Source organism: Podarcis erhardii, assembly GCF_964252035.2.
Source record: "Podarcis erhardii genome assembly, chromosome: 13".
Classification (NCBI taxonomy): domain Eukaryota; kingdom Metazoa; phylum Chordata; class Lepidosauria; order Squamata; family Lacertidae; genus Podarcis; species Podarcis erhardii.
The window spans coordinates 52,264,292-52,282,552 of NC_138502.1; the positions used below are offsets into that span (position 1 = coordinate 52,264,292).

At 47.1% G+C, this 18,261-nt stretch overlaps 1 protein-coding gene across 1 annotated transcript in view; it reads left to right on the forward strand.

Moving 5' to 3' along the window:
• MOCOS (molybdenum cofactor sulfurase) overlaps positions 1 to 18,261 on the forward strand; it is a 97,167-nt gene that overhangs the window by 77,987 nt on the left and 919 nt on the right. The window contains exons 10-14 of the mRNA XM_081835067.1: positions 683 to 764; positions 3,871 to 3,995; positions 11,862 to 11,967; positions 13,990 to 14,116; positions 17,695 to 17,799. Of these exons, the coding sequence (XP_081691193.1) occupies positions 683 to 764; positions 3,871 to 3,995; positions 11,862 to 11,967; positions 13,990 to 14,116; positions 17,695 to 17,799 (545 nt within the window). The remainder of the gene's footprint in view (positions 1 to 682; positions 765 to 3,870; positions 3,996 to 11,861; positions 11,968 to 13,989; positions 14,117 to 17,694; positions 17,800 to 18,261) is intronic.

Genomic DNA, 18,261 nt, shown 5'->3' on the forward strand with positions numbered 1-18,261 from the left:
TAGGGACCGCTTTATAGCGGGAAGGTAAACGGCATTTCCGTGTGCTACGCTGGTGCTGGCTCGCCAGAGCAGCTTCGTCACGCTGGCCACGTGACCCGGAAGTGTCTCCGGACAGCGCTGGCCCCCAGCCTCTTAAGCGAGATGGGCGCGCAACCCCAGAGTCGGTCACGACTGGCCTGTACGGGCAGGGGTACCTTTACCTTTACAAACTCCAACAAAGAAAGAGTGGCAGAATGTACTTGCTGCCAAGGCTTCTGGTTTGCAAACTGTGGTTTGCAGGGCGCTGACAATCTATCTGCAACAAACATTTGCCCAGAACCCTTTCAAACTGCCACTAAAAAGATTGAAGCTTCAATCCAGACATTCTTGTTCATAGATGCATGTAAGGATCTCCAAGATGGGCAGTGCTGTTAACTCAGAGACCATTCCCCCTTATTGAGGATTGTGGACTGGCTAGAATCAGTCCCCTATAAGCCTCAAACAGATGATCTAAGACTTCCTAGTTTCACAGGTTCACCTATATGCTTACAGCCTCAATCCACCACAAAAGGCATTCTCAGGTTCTAGGTGAAGAATTTTCAAGGCAAGCATTTGGTTTACGTTAGCCCATGACTTGGATCATTCTATTCAGTGCTATTAAAAATGGAGATATGAATAATGTTTTCTATATCTTTTTATGTAGCGATGGATCCCATTTCTGTATCCTTGGAAGAAGACAGTGAAAGTCTGACTCAGACCTGCCAGAGTAAAGTCTGCTCACACAGGTGAGGGGCTGGGAGTGAACCTACAGAGCTTGTGTTGGTGGAATGAATGAATCTTTATTTGCATCAGAAAATATTGACCATAGCAATAAAACAACAATGCAATATACAAAGAATAGAAATAAAAAGTCAATTATATAAAATACGTTTTAGGGTTTTGAATCAATAGTCAAATAGTGCATCTTATTCCGATTGCCCCAGTAACCTTGCAACCTTTGCTGTCTCCTGCTCATCTTGATCTGCCTACAGAAAGGACACTGTGTTGCTGGAAGCCAATCGTCTTCTTCCCAGGGCAGAGGGCATGGGTGAAGGGGAGCCGTGATTAATCCATATGAACACAGTAGCTGTGTTTGGATGTAACACTAAACTATTATTTGTGTTTAAGAGTCTTAGTGGGGCTTTGGAGAGAACCAGAGGAGTATGGTTATCTTAGGATACAAATTCTAAGGAAGGACAGAAAAGAATGATGCCACTCTGTACATCAAAGAAGATACAGAGTCCAACAAACTAAAAATTGTAAAAAGGGCAGACAATGCACAAAATTGTTATGGGTGGCAATACTGGGTGAAAAGAGTAGTTTAGTACTTGGGGTGTGCTATTGTTGCCCTGACCAAAATGCTTAGGGTGAGCTTGAGATGAAGAATGAAATCAAGGAGGCATCCAAAACTGGAAGTGCTGCAGTGATAGGTGACTTCATTTATTCACACATAGACTGGGTACATGTACGACAAAGACATGACATTAAATAACAGTGCCTTAGAACTGTTCATGTTTAATGTTTATGTGTCATGTTTAATGCTCATCACTGCTAAAACCATAAAGACAAAAAAATTGAAACATTATTTTAAAATGTTAGTAGTTGGAGACAAGTCAGGGAGGTGTTCCTCCCTGTGGAACACTCTCTCTCAGATGTCAAGGAGATAAAGAACTACACAACTTTTAGATGGCATATGAAAGCAGCCCTGTATCAGGGAAGGGTGGAGTATTATTATTATTATTATTATTATTATTATTATTATTATAATATCCCACTCTTTCTCCAAGAAACTTCTTTGAAACATATTTAGATGGCAAGGGAGTCAAAGTTGTGCTTAAAGGAGGATAAGTATGGAGAGAAGCTCAGTAAATCTTTGCATCTGTCTTCCCGGCAGAAAATAAAAGGCAGATCCTTGTATCTGAACTAACTTTCACAGGTAAAGGTAAAGGTAAAGGTAAAGGACACCTGGACAGTCAAGTCCAGTCAAATTTGACTTTGGAGTGTGGTGCTCATCTCCACTTTCAGGCCGAGGGAGCTGGCGTTTGTCCACAGACAGCTTTCCGGGCCATGTGGCCAGCATGACTATACCACACCTCACCAAAGAACAAATTGAAAATCTTAACACCCCGATAACGCTGCTGGAGGTTATTACAGTGGTGAAACAAGCTAAGTTAGGGAAATCGCCTGGACCTGATGGACTATCCTCGATGTACTACAAATTCTTCCAAGGAATACTGGCTCAACCACTGGTGGAGGTAATGAACCAAATTCTTCAAGGGGAAGAAATCCCACCTTTGTGGAAAAAGGCATTTATAGTATTAATTCAAAAACAAAACCAAAGAACTATACACCCAAAGAATTTTGGGCCAATATCTTTATTAAGCAATGATTATAAATTATTTACAAATATCACGGCAAATAGAATGATGACAGAATTGAATACAGTAATCTGTGGGTTTTTGCCATCTAGACAAATGAAAAATACCATCAGAAATATCTTGAATATAATTGAATATCTGGGAAAAAGGACAGAGAAGCAAGTAGCGCTTCTGTTTCTAGATGTGGAAAAGGCCTTTGACAATGTTTCATGGACCTTTATGACAAAGATCCTAGATGATATGGACTTTGGGCCAGCAATTTTATATTACTAAAGATTAAATGAAAATACTAACTTGGAATATAAATAACCAAACAAAGAGAGAACTGGAAAATGACTTAGGAATTAAAGTGGAAAAGAAAATTAAATACTTAGGAGTATGGATTGCATCTGAAAATCTGAACTTATTCCGAGATAACTATAATAGAACAAACAAGTGTCAGGCTGCTGCCAGTGATTCCCACAGCCGGTTGCCCAGGAACATACAAAGACAATGAATGTTCTTACCGCCCGCTTTTATGGGTGTTGAGAAGTTCCCTCTGTCTTTGAGCTCTTTGCTCTCCTACTTTCAAGGCTCGCCCGGTTCTGTGAGGCGGGGTCTGGAATGCTTTCTAAAGACTCTGCTGCCCCCCTGGTTATTCCTCTTCCTCCTCCTCTCCCTTAATTTCCCAACTTTTCCTTTCATCTGTCTCTGAGCTGTGACCTCCCTCAAACCCCTGTTATAAATCTATACTGTCTTCCTCTTCTCTGGAAGGGTCAGGCTGGGAAGGCGGTCTCCACCACTCCTCCTCTGCCCAGACCCTGACAACAAGTAAGGAAGTGGGGAAACTCTGGCTCTTTGGATATCTGAAGCAGCCACAATAATGGGCATAATTCTTTATGTTCAGATAATTGAATATGTTGATAATTAATGTTTTGATAGCAGGACCTGTGTGCAATGTGATCTGAATCTGACTTCTTATCCTGGAATGTGAACTGATATTAAAGAAGAGAAGTAATTTGGAACTTTTTCTTAATGCAAGACAGGATCTCTATGCAGAAGCCAAGCATGGGGCAGGGGCAAAGATAGTGAGGGAAGAAGGGCACATGCTGTGGCACCAGCCCCCAGCTCCATAAACCTTGGTTTCCTGAACCAGGGGTCAGTGTCCAAACCTCACCATCATATTACCCTGGCTAATGCAAGACTTAATTTAGCCTCAATCACCCATCTGAAATGGAAACAATAGGAAGAATCACAAGAAAACCTATAAAGCGGTTTACAGTTGTGCTATGTAGTTAACAGAACATAATATTCTTGATTAGCAAAATGGTTCTTCCAAATGCTGTTTTTGGCTAAAACTGTGTTATAATGGGTACAGCGGGATTGTAGGTGGCGCTGGCATTAAAAATATCTAATTATGCATTGCTACCAGCCTGACATTAGTTTTGCATCTGAAAGGGAGCTCTGAATCCTTCCTTCCACTTTTCCCTTCCAGAGTGCAGACTCACGATTGTGGAGGACGAGCGGCTGATTGGTTTTCTGCCTTTCTTGGCCGGCAGTGCCGCCTGATCAGGCAGAGTTCAGACTTCAAAAGAAATGCTAATAAGAAAGATGAAAAAGGTATACATTTTGCATGGTTGTTAGGAAATGAATATCCCAGTGCTGCAAATGTGAAGTGTCAGCATGGCTTATATGCTCTTTCAGAGATGAAAATCAAAATTGCCCCAGTGATACGGGATGCACTGAAATTACAAAATGAACACACGATGGACTGACTTTTAATACCACACTACTTACAGGGGAAACTTCTGGGTTTTATAATAAAAGGAACACCTTTGTATCCAACAACATATAGTGAGCACTCCAAACCATCACTGAAACTATACTCATATATCCTATTAAATAAAATTGTAATTAAAACAATATCTGAATGTCAGGGAACTGCCATCGGAGAGACAGGTAGTGGACAGGCTACAGGAGAATAGGAGAGAATCTGCAGTAGAAGAGGGAACCAGCAGGGGGAGTGCAGGAGTCACAGCGGAGGGGAGGCTCTGGGATGCTTCCAGTGAGAGTAGTGGAGAGGTAACGGGACCCCCGTTGGGAACGCCCACCCTTCGCCGGAAACTGTCACGCAGAGAGTCTCGAAAGCGCATGTCTGTCAAAGAGCTTTTATGTTGGCGTAAATTCCGTAGACGCCCACTGTCAGATACTACCAGCGACTGACGGAGTCATGCTTTGGGGGCTCCGTTAGTGCATCGGTTTGGATGACCAGCCAAACCCCAGAGGGATCAAGCTTTTACGCACAAGCAGCACACTATCCCATCACAGCAATCTGACAGTCTTTGAAAGCAGCTTGTGCAAGCAGAAGGCATCATGAGCGAACCATCCGGAACCGGAGGAGCAGGAGCGGGAGCTGGCGCAGATCCAAGCCTGGAACAAAGGTACAGGGCGTTGGAGGTCCAGCTGGCACTGCAAACGGCGAGGCTCGAGGAGAGGAGGGCTCAAGATGCAGATAAGGGGAAGACCACCCCACTTGCCAGACGGGTGCCTGGACTGGTGCAGAAATTTGGGGGGGATCCCCGGAACTATCAAGCCTTTAGGACAGAGATGCAATATGCACTCAATCTACTGTTTGATGACTTCCCCGACGAGAACTCTAGAGTGGCGTACGTGATTGGCCATCTAGAGGGAGGGGCGAGGGACTGGGTTCGGCCCCTGATGGCAGCCAATAATGAAATCTTAAAGGACACAATGAAGTTTTTCCGCGCCATGGACTTGATGTTTTCCAGCGAGATCGAGCAGGGAGTGGTGCGCAGGCAGTTAATGGCGTGTAAACAGGGGAGCCGATCTGTACGTGAGTACTGGACTGAGTTCACCATGCTGATTCATAGACTTGGGTGGGACCTTGCTAGTGAACCTATTCAAATGCTGTTTGAAGAAGGTCTCTCTCCGGCAGTGAAAGATGAACTTTCCCGGGCGCCTAGGGCGGAGTCTATGGATCAGCTGACTAAATCAGCGCTGTCCATTGGGGCACGCCAGGAAGCTAGAGCTATGGAAAAGCGGGAAGGAAAGGGGGAACGTTGGAAGGACTTCCGCATTCCAGAGATTCCGGAGCAGCCTTTCCCGCCAGCAGAGCCGATGGAACTTGGAACAGCGCGCGCGCGCGCAGTTTCAAACACCAGTGAAGGGCGGAAGAAGGAGGGAAAGAGCGGCAAGAGATGCTATCTCTGCCAGCAGCCAGGTCACTTTGCCAGAGTCTGTCCGCAAAGGAAGGAATGGCAAGGGATGGCGGGAACTGTTGGGGGGAAGGAGGAAGAAGAAATCACGGAGCCAGTAAAAGCCAACGCCTGGTTGCCAACATCAGGGCACAGCAGCCAGGCCAGGGAGTAATGAATGTGCCCACGCCGGAACCTCCAAGACCAGCGCTTGTGATAGAGGTGTTGCTGGAACTGGCAAACGGACACCCACTGAAGATAAAGGCGCTATTGGATTCAGGTAGCTCATGTAATTTCATGAGCAAAGAGTTTGCAGCTGCACACCAAATACAGACTATCCCATTGAGTAAGCCTTTGCAGGTTACCACGATTGATGGGAGGGAGCTGTTGGGAGGAGAAGTGAGCCAACAGACTGTACCAATGATAATGAGGGTGGCACGACACACCGAACTGATAGCGTTTAACGTAGCCACCTTGGGAGGAGCTCCTATTATCTTGGGTATGAGCTGGCTGGCGCTACACGATCCGCTAGTAGGCTGGCATCAGAGAGTGGTTTCCTTTGGATCAGCACATTGCCTAGAACACTGCAAGGAGGGAGAGGCTCAGGCAGGCGCCAGGGGCACTCTAGCAGGGATGGAAGTGATGGACAAAGGGAGGGTGCCACCACAATACGCTGACTTGCTTGACGTATTCAGCGAAAAAGAAGCAGATAAACTGCCCCCGCACAGACCCTTTGATTGTCAAATTACCTTACTCCCAGGAGCACAATTGCCAGTGGGCAAGCTGTATGCAATGTCAGACAGTGAGATGCAGGAGTTAAGGGAGTTCATTGACAAGAATCTCAAGCGAGGTTTCATCAGAGAGTCACGAGCGGTGGGGGGCAGCCCAGTGTTCTTTGTGGACAAAAAAAACACAGGCAAGCCCAGGCTTGTATGTGATTTCAGGGCCCTAAATGCAGTGTCAGAACCAGTGACTTTCCCTATGCCCAGAATTGATGACATTCTAACACGGGTGAGAAAAGGGAAAATTTTTACCAAGCTGGACCTTAGGGGGGCATATAACTTGATACGTGTGAGAAAGGGGGATGAGTGGAAGACCACTATGTTCACCCCCTTGGGGGCCTTTGAGTACACCGTTATGCCTTTCGGATTACAAGGGGGCTCCGCCTGTTTTCAATCATTCATGAATCACGTCCTGGGGCCACTGCTCTACAAGAACTGCGTAGCGTTCTTAGATGACGTTCTGGTGTACTCAGACAATGAGGAGCAGCATGTGCGAGATGTAAGAGAGGTACTGAGCAAGCTGCGAGAAAACCGGCTGTGGGTGAAACTGGAGAAGTGTCAGTTTCATACCAAGGAGGTGGAATTCCTGGGGTACCGGTTGTCTGACAAGGGATTGGCCATGGATCCCAGCAAGGTTCAAGCGGTACTGGAATGGAAAACACCAAAGACCAAGAAGGACGTGCAAAGGTTCCTGGGCTTCGGAAACTTCTATAGGAAGTTCATCAAAAACTTTGCCCATTTAACAGCGCCCATCACGGATTGTCTTAGTAGCAAAAAGAAATTTGTTTGGACGGGAGAAGCGCAACAAGCGTTCGAACGCTTAAAGCAGGCGTTTGCGTCGGAAGAGCAACTCTTGCACGTGGATCTACAACAACCAATGAGAGTGGAGACTGACGCGTCAGACCGAGCGGTGGGGGCCGTTCTTCTCCAGCCGGGAAAAGATACGTCTGAATGGAGACCGTGTGCATTCTTCTCGCGGAAGTTGAACAAATCAGAGAGGAACTACACAGTGTACGACCGAGAACTGCTCGCCATTCATGAAGCATTCCGGAAATGGCGGCACTTGCTGATTGGGGCGCAGCACAAGGTTCAAGTCCGAACTGACCACAAAAATCTGGAATACTGGAGAACAGCCCGAGTGCTGAACCAGAGACAAGTGAGATGGGCCCAGGAGTTCTCCAAATTCCACTTTGAGATTCGTTACGTGCCCGGCTCCGAGAACGTGAGGGCGGACGCTCTTTCCAGGAAACCTGAGTACTTAGAGGGGGAGGGAGCGCCTGAGGCAAGGCATGTAATCCCTGAAGACCGCTGGGTGTGTGGGGCGGCATTGGTGGGGCAGAGGGAACTGATAGAGGGTACGGAGAACGATGAATACGCCCAAGAGAAACTCAGAGAGCTCCGGAGGACAGAGGAGAACACAGGGGGGTTCGAAGAAAAGAACGGGGCGTTGTATTACAAAGGGGCACTGTACATACCCGACGGGGAACTGAGGGGCAGAGTACTCAAGCAGTTGCATGACAGCCCCACAGCGGGACATTTTGGACAGCACAAAACCATGTGGTTGGTTACCAGGGAGTTTTGGTGGCCCAAGGTGAGGGAGGACGTACGGGAATATGTCAGGGGTTGCGACAGGTGCCAGCGAGCGAAAGGAGAGAGGGTGGCGCCAGCGGGGCTATTACAACCCTTACCCACGCCCGAAAGGCCATGGGAGGCAGTATCCATAGATTTTATGACGGACCTGCCAAAATCCAAAGGCAAAACAGCTGTCATGGTGGTGGTAGATCAATTAACCAAGATGTGTCATTTTATAGCTTGTTCACATGCAGTCACAGCGGAGGAAACCGCCAAGTTGTTTGTAGAACATATTTTCAAGTTGCATGGCGCCCCCTTGAGGGTGGTCAGCGACAGAGGGAAACAATTTACTTCCAGGTTCTGGAGGAAACTTATGAGCTTACTGCACGTAGAACTCAATTTCTCAACTGCCCGGCACCCAGAAACCAATGGGCAAGCGGAAAGGGCAAATGGGGTTTTACAACAATACCTGAGGTGTTATGTAAAAGACAGAGAAAATGATTGGGTGGATAAGTTACCTCTAGCAGAATTTGCCTACAACAACGCGGAGAACGTGTCCACAGGGATGAGTCCCTTCCTGGCAAATTATGGGTGTCACCCCCGGGCATTCCCAGGAGAGGGAGGGGAGAGGTGGAGCGTGCCGGCGGCGGAATATTTTTTTGAAGAGATGGAGGCGATCCACCGTCAGCTTCAACTTAACTTAGAGAAAGCCAAGGAAGAATATAAGAAGCAAGCAGACAGAAATAGGAGGGAAGGTGAAACTATAAGGGTGGGGGACCGGGTGTGGTTGTCCACCCAAGGGCTACCGTTCAAGGGCGGGAGTAAGAAATTGAGGCCCAAAAGATTGGGACCCTTTGAGGTCATACAGCAGGTCAACCCAGTGGCATTCAAACTCAGGCTGCCCAGTCACATGAAATTACACCCAGTATTTCACAGGTCATTACTGTCGCCGTACCGAGAGGGACGCGAGTGGGGGGAGCGTGAGAGAGAGGCCACCCAAACGCCCGTGATAGAAGAGAGAGAGCGCGACATGAACGTGGCAGGAATCATTAATTCCAGGTGGAAGGGGAATCAGGTGGAATATCTGGTAGAATGGGAGGGGGAAGCAGAGTCGGAAAACACTTGGGTACCAGCAGAGGTAGTCAATGACGAGGTTTTAATAGAAACATTTCATCAGCGTTTCCCAAGAAAACCGCAACCCGTGGCTCGATTTAGAAGGGAACACTTTGGGACCACCGATGAGGAAGGAGAGTTTGAAGGGTTCCCAGAGTCAGGGGTGGGTGAAGAAGCCGACTCCGACGAAGAAGAGGAAGACGGGGAGAGAGACGGTACGCCGTGGCTGGAAGTGTTAGAATCCTCGGACGACGAGGAGAGTTCCTTCAGGGGCTTTCCGCCCTCACCGCCAGTGGGAGAGGAGGCGGGAGGGGGTGAAGGGGGCCCTGGGGGGGAGGTGGATGTCAGGGAACTGCCATCGGAGAGACAGGTAGTGGACAGGCTACAGGAGAATAGGAGAGAATCTGCAGTAGAAGAGGGAACCAGCAGGGGGAGTGCAGGAGTCACAGCGGAGGGGAGGCTCTGGGATGCTTCCAGTGAGAGTAGTGGAGAGGTAACGGGACCCCCGTTGGGAACGCCCACCCTTCGCCGGAAACTGTCACGCAGAGAGTCTCGAAAGCGCATGTCTGTCAAAGAGCTTTTATGTTGGCGTAAATTCCGTAGACGCCCACTGTCAGATACTACCAGCGACTGACGGAGTCATGCTTTGGGGGCTCCGTTAGTGCATCGGTTTGGATGACCAGCCAAACCCCAGAGGGATCAAGCTTTTACGCACAAGCAGCACACTATCCCATCACACTGAAAATACCTTGATATTGTGCATTTCTGTGAGAAAACCAAAGACTTGAACATTATGTCACTTTATTACGTGCTGCAGCATAGGTGAAGCTGTGTATGCCTGTGCTGGGTTGGTGCTTTGATGGAAGGCTACTGGGATCCTTACATAGGGTGCTCCAAGCTTTCCAAGAATAAGTAGGAAACAACAATATTATTACCATTTTCCCCCAAACATATTCATTGTATCTCTTCTCCTTTGCATTACCACTTTCCCTCTGCTCTTAATACATAAGCAAAAAACAATGCACTCTTTTGAGCTATAATGGACACAGGGTACAAGAAACCTTCCCCTTGGTTTCTGGATTTAGACTTGGGACATGTGATGAGTCAGATGAGACGTCAGATGCTGATGGAAGTGAGCCAAGTCAATTCAAATGGACCAAATAGTGGTTATGACCAGGCCAGTGGGAGGGCAGGATTGTTAAGGGTGCATAAGTTGAATAGTAAATGGGATGTTGGATGGGTAACGAGAAGAGATCAGCAAATGAATTTGGAGAGCAAGGGCTTGGAGATGCATGCAGAGTAAGGAGGAGTCTGGGTTCATGGATGGCAGGGATAGATCATATTAGGAGTGGTGCTCATTCATGGTGACTGCCCCAAGCAATGCTTCCATGCCTTTCAAGAGATGGTATGAATCGAGTGGGACTGCACAGCCCACTCACCTTGTGAGACCATTTTGGCTCTGCCTGATATGAGTTTTCAAATCCCACCATCTACTGTCAGAGGAAGCTGGAGAGATCAGATGGACACACACAGGGATGGAGGAGCCTTTAATCCTTGCTTTTCTCTGTTTAGCAGCTGATTCGCAATAGAAATTCGGGGGAGCAGGAAAGTGGGCTCCTCTGTATATGTGTGTGTGTGTGTGTGTGAGAGAGAGAGAGAGAGAGAGGGGGGGGGGGAGATTTACTGCAAATTCAGTCCTCTTCAACTTTCTCTGCCTATAGGCATGGGAAAAGCCAATGCAATTCTGGGCTGCATCAATAGGAGTATAGCATCTAGATCAAGGGAAGTAATAGTGCCACTGTATTCTGCTCTGGTCAGACCTCACCTGGAGTACTGTGTCCAGTTCTGGGCACCACAGTTCAAGAAGGACACTGACAAACTGGAACGTGTCCAGAGGGCGGCAACCAAAATGGTCAAAGGCCTGGAAACGCTGCCTTATGAGGAACGGCTAAGGGAGCTGGGCATGTTTAGCCTGGAGAAGAGGAGGTTAAGGGGTGATATGATAGCCATGTTCAAATATATAAAAGGATGTCACATAGAGGAGGGAGAAAGGTTGTTTTCTGCTGCTCCAGAGAAGCGGACACGGAGCAATGGATCCAAACTACAAGAAAGAAGATTCCACCTAACATTAGGAAGAACTTCCTGACAGTAAGAGCTGTTTGACAGTGGAATTTGCTGCCAAGGAGTGTGGTGGAGTCTCCTTCTTTGGAGGTCTTTAAGCAGAGGCTTGACAACCATATGTCAGGAGTGCTCTGATGGTGTTTTCTGCTTGGCAGGGGGTTGGACTCGATAGCCCTTGTGGTCTCTTCCAACTCCATGATTCTATGATTCTAAGAATTATCAAGGGACATAGCTAAGCTGTTTGTTCTTGTGGGCGTCTGGCTCCAAGCCATGCAAATAGAGGCAGTCAGCTTGCATGTTGACCCATTCATGTACAGCATTAGCGCATAAGCAGTGTGCTTGCCTGGCTTCCAGTTCACTGACATACTGATGCATGAAATGACATGCACGGAACCAGGGTTTGTTTTTCCAGCTGGAGGTCACTGGAGCTTAGTTCCAGCACCTCTCAGGTGGGCGCCATTGCCATTCTAAGAGAACAAGGGATAAGTTTGTGGTGAGCTCCAGCATCTCTTTTTCTAGAAAAATTGCACTGCATGTAACACTTGCGCAAGTAGCAACAGCACCTTTACCCCTCATCTTCACGGTATCTGTTTTAGCTAAAAGAGGCCTTTGATAGAGACTGGATTCCTTCCACTGTGCTCAGAATTTCTAATAACCATCACCTTATACTGAATGTATTTCAGGAGAGACCTCTGCTGCAAGGGCCTCACTCTCTCTAGTAAATGAAGCACAATACCTCCTGATCAACAGAACAAGTATTTTGCAGCTGAGAGATAAAGTTGTGGAAAGGTAAGTGCTTCCTCACCTGAAAAGGCACATTTCCTTGTGTTGCCTCTTTTTGTCCTTTCCATGAGCAAGACTTCTTCTGGCCCAACCTGCTGAATGTTTCACTTGTACAAAGACTACTATACATGCACAATTATGGCAACTATTATTCTTAAGAAAAAAATAAGAATGTGAGATGAGCACCTGCTGGATCAGGCCAGTAGCTTTTCTAGTCCAGTGTCTAGTCCATTGTCCACACAGTATTCCAGGTGTGGTCTGGCCAAGGCAGAACAGAGTAGTACTAGATTTAGAGACTAGACTTCTATTGATGCATTAGCTTTTTTTGCTACAGAATCACATGGTTGGCTCATGTTGCAGTCTACTAAGACTTCTAGCTCTTACATAGGTGCAGCTGGTTATTTCAGGCTGAAAGGGACAAGTGGGACTTAGAAGAACAGAAAGAACAATCCCTTCACATGGGCTCCAATGTTGCTGCAATTCGGGGATTTTTTAAAACGGGGAATTTTGTGACGCATTTACCTAGACTTGGGAAGGTTTAAGATGGCAGCCCTCATCTGACCATACCACCCATAGGTGCCAACTCTCTATGGCTGAGGGGATGGAGTTGCCCCCCCCCAACCTTGAGGGGCCAGGCTTTGCTGTGGCAGGTTTCGCCAGGCCTTCCCGCACCTGCCTGCGATGAGCCCCTTTGGGCTTTCACACGCCAGCAGTGGGCTGTGAGAACTTGTTGCAGGCACCCGGGGGGGGGGAGTGCCTATAACACCACCTAAACCCACTGTAGTTGAGCAGTATTACGGCTGTCCAAAGAAGCAGCATGCAGGTATGAGAGATTACGTTCTCCCTTCTTGCTCCTGCTTTGCACCATTCTTGGGTGCTTTTGCCTGGCAGGAATAGGTGCTTAAGCTCTGCCTGTGGTTGAAACAAGAGAAACAAAGAAGATGATGAGGCATTAAGAAAAGCGAAGAAGAGGTGGAGTCTGAAGTGACAGGAACTGAATTCCTTCTTGCCTCTTAGGAAGTGGGGGGAAAGAAGGAAAGGAAATTCAGAGCGGAGGGGAGGACTGCGGCAAGCTGGCGGGGCTCCCAGATGGGGAACAGCGAGAGGGGCGGCAAACTCAGTGACCGCCCCAGGCAGCATAAGCCCTAGCTACGTCACTGACTGCACTTGTTCAAACTTTGTTCATGTTAGTAATTAAGGCTATGTGAAAGCTTTCACCTTTTGAATGCAATAGAATTCTGGCTTCATTGTACTGAGAAACATGAAGCAGTACATGTGAAAAGGATCTAGGAGTCTTGGTTGACCACAAACTTGACATGAGCCAACAGTGTGACGCGGCAGCTAAAAAAGCCAATGCAATTCTGGGCTGCATCAATAGGAGTATTGCATCTAGATCAAGGGAAGTAATAGTGCCACTGTATTCTGCTCTGGTCAGACCTCACCTGGAGTACTGTGTCCAGTTCTGGGCACCACAGTTCAAGAAGGACACTGACAAACTGGAACGTGTCCAGAGGAGGGCAACCCAAATGGTCAAAGGCCTGGAAACGATGCCTTATGAGGAACGGCTAAGGGAGCTGGGCATGTTTAGCCTGGAGAAGAGGAGGTTAAGGGGTGATATGATAGCCATGTTCAAATATATAAAAGGATGTCACATAGAGGAGGGAGAAAGGTTGTTTTCTGCTGCTCCAGAGAAGCGGACACGGAGCAATGGTTCCAAACTACAAGAAAAAAGATTCCACCTAAACATTAGGAAGAACTTCCTGACAGTAGGAGCTGTTCGACAGTGGAATTTGCTGCCAAGGAGTGTGGTGAAGTCTCCTTCTTTGGAGGTCTTTAAGCAGAGGCTTGACAACCATATGTCAGGAGTGCTCTGATGGTGTTTCCTGCTTGGCAGGGGGTTGGACTCGATGGCCCTTGTGGTCTCTTCCAACTCTATGATTCTATGATTCTATGAAAGCACAAGTGTTACTGAACTCATTTGGGTTAATATTAGACCATATTGTTTCCCCCTCTGCCTCTGTGGAACAGACTAGGTGAATCACTTCCCCCTCAGGAACTCGTCCACCGCTTCCGTGCCAACATTGTAGTCAGCACAGATGAGCCGTTCGAAGAAGACCTGTGGGAGGAAATTGCAGTGGGTCCCCTGCGTTTCAAGGTACAAATGGCTGCAGCTGTTTGTTAGTGTCATACGGCATGCTGGGAAATAGCAGGCAGCAGCTTCTTGCAAGACAAAGATTCAGGATCTGGAACAGCTGTTTGGGATACAAAACAGCTTTGAGCTACAGTAGTCTGAGCAGCAGTGTATTACTTTGTGTGTGCAATGGCTCCCTGCTACCACAGAAGTGACCTGGTATGGCCCTGCAAGAAGGCAGCCGGTACTGTCAGATTTGTTGAATCCTGGGAGCCAAGACCCAAGTTTGGGGCAGGTACCCTTTTGTAAGAGAACCCCAGCAGAGATTTAACATCGCAAAACATTCAGCAACGAAAACCTGGCGCAAAGCCTTTAAAAAGTGTTCTTCCACTGAGTCCCTTAAATCTCCCCTTTTAAAAGCTCTTTCCAAATTGTCCCACTTCCCCAGCATAGACATTGACCACACATTTGGGTAAGTCATAAGATAGTTTACTTTAAAAAACACCTCTTCAAATGTCGGATCCATGTGCTTTTCCATATAGGAGACAGAAAAGATGCACAGGCAGGCAAGACGTTGCTTAGTAAGTTAAGCTATTGATAAACTATTGAAAAAATGATCTGAAACAGAAGAGGCTGGTCAAAGTCATGTGGCCGGCTGGAATGACCATCTCAAACCTCCTTACTTGCTGAAGTCCTTATGGAGAGAGAAATACTGTATAGCAAAGGCATGGTGACCTATTGCTGCTAAGGTGGAGGATGATGGCATAGGCTCAGCCTGGCAGGACAGTTTATTCTATTATTTTAACCCCTTCATGCACTGATCAGATTTATATGCTAAAATTATATGAGGTTGGAACCCTACAAGACTGACCAGGAGCCCAGCCAGCAGCACTGTCATCTGCACACTGGTGTTCCTTGTAGCTATGCTGTGGTGGAAGGAGGAATGCAGTTGTTGGGCCTGAGAGACTTGTGGCACCATTCCCCACTCTCCTCAGGAAGTAAGGATGGAATCTTGCTCAAGTAACTCCCTTGGTTTCCTTCAGGCTTCTACCCCGCCCCCGCCCCCCAGTAGGCTTCCTGTTCTCTTTTTATTGTGTCTGCCAATGTTTGCTTTCACTCTGTCAACTTCCCTCACCTGCTCAACTATTCCCTCATAGCCACTTCCAACAGAAGCCCCTTTGGGAAGAATTTCTTCACAGTGGATTCTGCTTCTCTATTGGTGGTTCCGTGAGGCTCCCAGCATGTACTTGCCTGCTTGTCTAAAATAAATACTACTTCTCATAGGCTGGCCAGATGTCAAGAAAATTCCTGACATGTCCTGGTTTTGGGGGGTAAAAATGGCATGGGGGGGGGAATTTTGCCAAATTGGCAAAATGTCAGGGAAAACCAGGCTGTATGGCAATGCGCTGGAAAAAGCAGCAGAAACAGCTCCAGAATCACTATGGGGAGTGGGAGGAGGTTTCCCACCAAAAGCTCAACTTTTACTTTTTGAAATATTGCAACCCTAACTTCTCATTGGAGAAAAATTAGACCAATGGATATAATTGATAGGTATGTGAGGATCCTAGGCACAGCAGTTATAAGTAAACACTGTTTATGTTAGTAATAGGAATTCTATTATTATTACTTATTAAATTTGTATAATGCCCTTCATTCAAAGATCACAGGATGGTTCACAACATAAAAATACAAAATGAGAACACAAAATACATTATAAAAACAAAAAAAGGACAAAAACAAACCTCCCCCCCCAAAAAAGCCACAATCCTTCAAAAGAGTAATGTTAATTCAGTTAAGAGTTGTAGGCATTTTGAAAAAGAGAACAAAGCTTTAGAACTAAGGCAAGCTAGTTAATTGATAAGCTGGAGAATAATGTGAATAAAATAGAATAAGGGGAGCTGAATGAAAAATTGTCTTGTTATGTTTTGATTACTTGTATAACCAGTGTGAAAACCTTCCCTCCTCTATGCTGGTTTGTTTTTATTTAAATTATTATTTTATCATTTTATCTGCCCTTTCAGTTGGAAGAACATATCTTGCAAGAGCTTTTGCATTCCCAATAGATTGCGGGGTGGGAAACCTGTTTTGCCTGGCTGGGCTGTACTGCCTCTTGGTTGGATGGATGGAGAACTGGGGGGGGGGGGGCATTTGGCCTGGTTGGGATCATATTGTATCGCCCCACCAACTTACGCTTCCAGTCCTGCCCACTTTTAGCTCTGGCCCCGCCCCCTATGGTGTGGATCCCCTGGAACATTTCCCATTGTGCAATGCGGCCCTCAGCCTGATAAAGATTCCCCTCCCCTGTTGTAAGAAAAGCTATATCCTGCAAGGCAGTGGAGGTTTAAGATCAGAGTTTTCCCTTTCCTGCTGCCTTGTGGGATGTCTTCAGGAGAAGAAAAGGCGAGGGAGTAAACCCTACACAAATCCAGAGCGGAGTGTGTAAGTCAGGTGGATGGTGCTTTGAACGCCTCCCTCGGGCAGCGCTGGAGCCAGATGTATTCCTCTGCTTCCTTTTGGACGGCTTCAGCGAGGCTGAGAGTCTTGTCGTCTGGGTAACCCGGGACCTCCATACACGCAGCTCAGGCTTGTGCCCCAGGGAGGTCACTTCAGTGCTGCAGACACACTAAAAACAAGGCAGGAGGCTGTGTTGTTTGATGTCTGCAGTCCTTATGTTAAGAGTTTCCCCCCAAATTCAATTTGGTGGCTGAAGCTGAAAGTATTCTCCAGGTGACTGCCAGCTCATGTGATTCCAGCATGGCAGCAGTAGTTGCTACTCATTCTTTTCTGAATCCCTTATCCCAGACAGAGAGGAAGCATTTGTTTCTTGTTGTGGCCCCTGCTCTGACAGGGTTGAGCCACTCTGTTGTGCCTGCTCTCCACTAAGGCATCTTCTGAGTAGAGAGCTACATTCTTATGCAGAAGATGGCAGAGTGCAAGGGAAGGTAGCAGTGCTTCCCAAGTCTCTGATTTGAATAAGAGAATTGTAGAGTTGGAAGGGACCCCAAGGGTCATCTAGTCCAACCCCCTGCAATGCAGGAATCTTTTATCCAGTGTGGGGCTCAAACCCACAACCCTGAGAATAAGAGTCTCGGGCTCTGCTGACTGAGCTATCCCAGCACCTTCAAGAATGAGGGAAGAAGCAAAGCCCAATGCCTGCTTCCTATGAATCTCCTACATTCTGGAGTTCACACACACACACGGCATCATCACAGTTTGAGAATGTATTCTAGCCAAGCAAAAGCATGCAGGAAGGGAGTGGAACAGAGCCAGTAGGAGCTGTGGCGGGAGCATGGCCTGGGAGACTCTTTAGGGCTGGGCAGAGAAACCTGAGGGGGCTGCATTTCACCCCTGGGCTTGAGCTTATGCAGCCTTGATTTAGCAGAAGGGTGAGTAAACACCACTAACTCTGCCAATAAGTGGGGCAAACACTTGCCATGGTTTACATCCCCACCCCATCCCTGCTCAGCTTTGCAGGCCAAAAATGTTTGGTGCTGGTGATATGGTCAGAATGGTTGCTGTTGACAATTGACTCCTCTAGAAGCAGGTGTCTTGTGATTCCTGGCTAAGTGGGGGCTCCAAGATCTTCTCTGTGCAAATTTCAGGTTATCGGGCCATGCCACAGATGTCTGGTTATCTGCATTGATCAAAAAACTGGAGAACGGAACAAGGAATTTCTTCAGACTCTGGCTGCCACTAAAGACAAAAAAGTCAGTATACAAATACTTTTTTTTATTATTATTAAAGTGCCCTTTTCCCTTACAGGGAAGGCTTGCAGTTAAAATAGGAACAGCTGAAAACAGAGAGAATAAAGAATAATTTAAATACAATTAAACATTAATAGAATTAATAGTAACTATGTATGTATGTATGTATGTATGTATGTATATGTGTGTGTGTGTATAGAGAAACAGACAAACAGACAGATAGAAGATCTATTAAAAACATACAGACAATTACAACAAAAATAGCACAGCATCAGCCCTTTCCTTACAAGCGGTCAGTTCCCAAAAGCCTGTTGGAAGAAGAAGGTTTTCACCTGCCAGCCGAAGAACAACCAGGAGGGAGCCGGTCTAACTTCTCCAGGGAGGGAGTTCCAAAGTTGTCTGGGAGCAGCCACCACCGAGAAGGCCCTCTCCCACTTGCCCACCGAGTGTGCCTGTGGGGGGGGG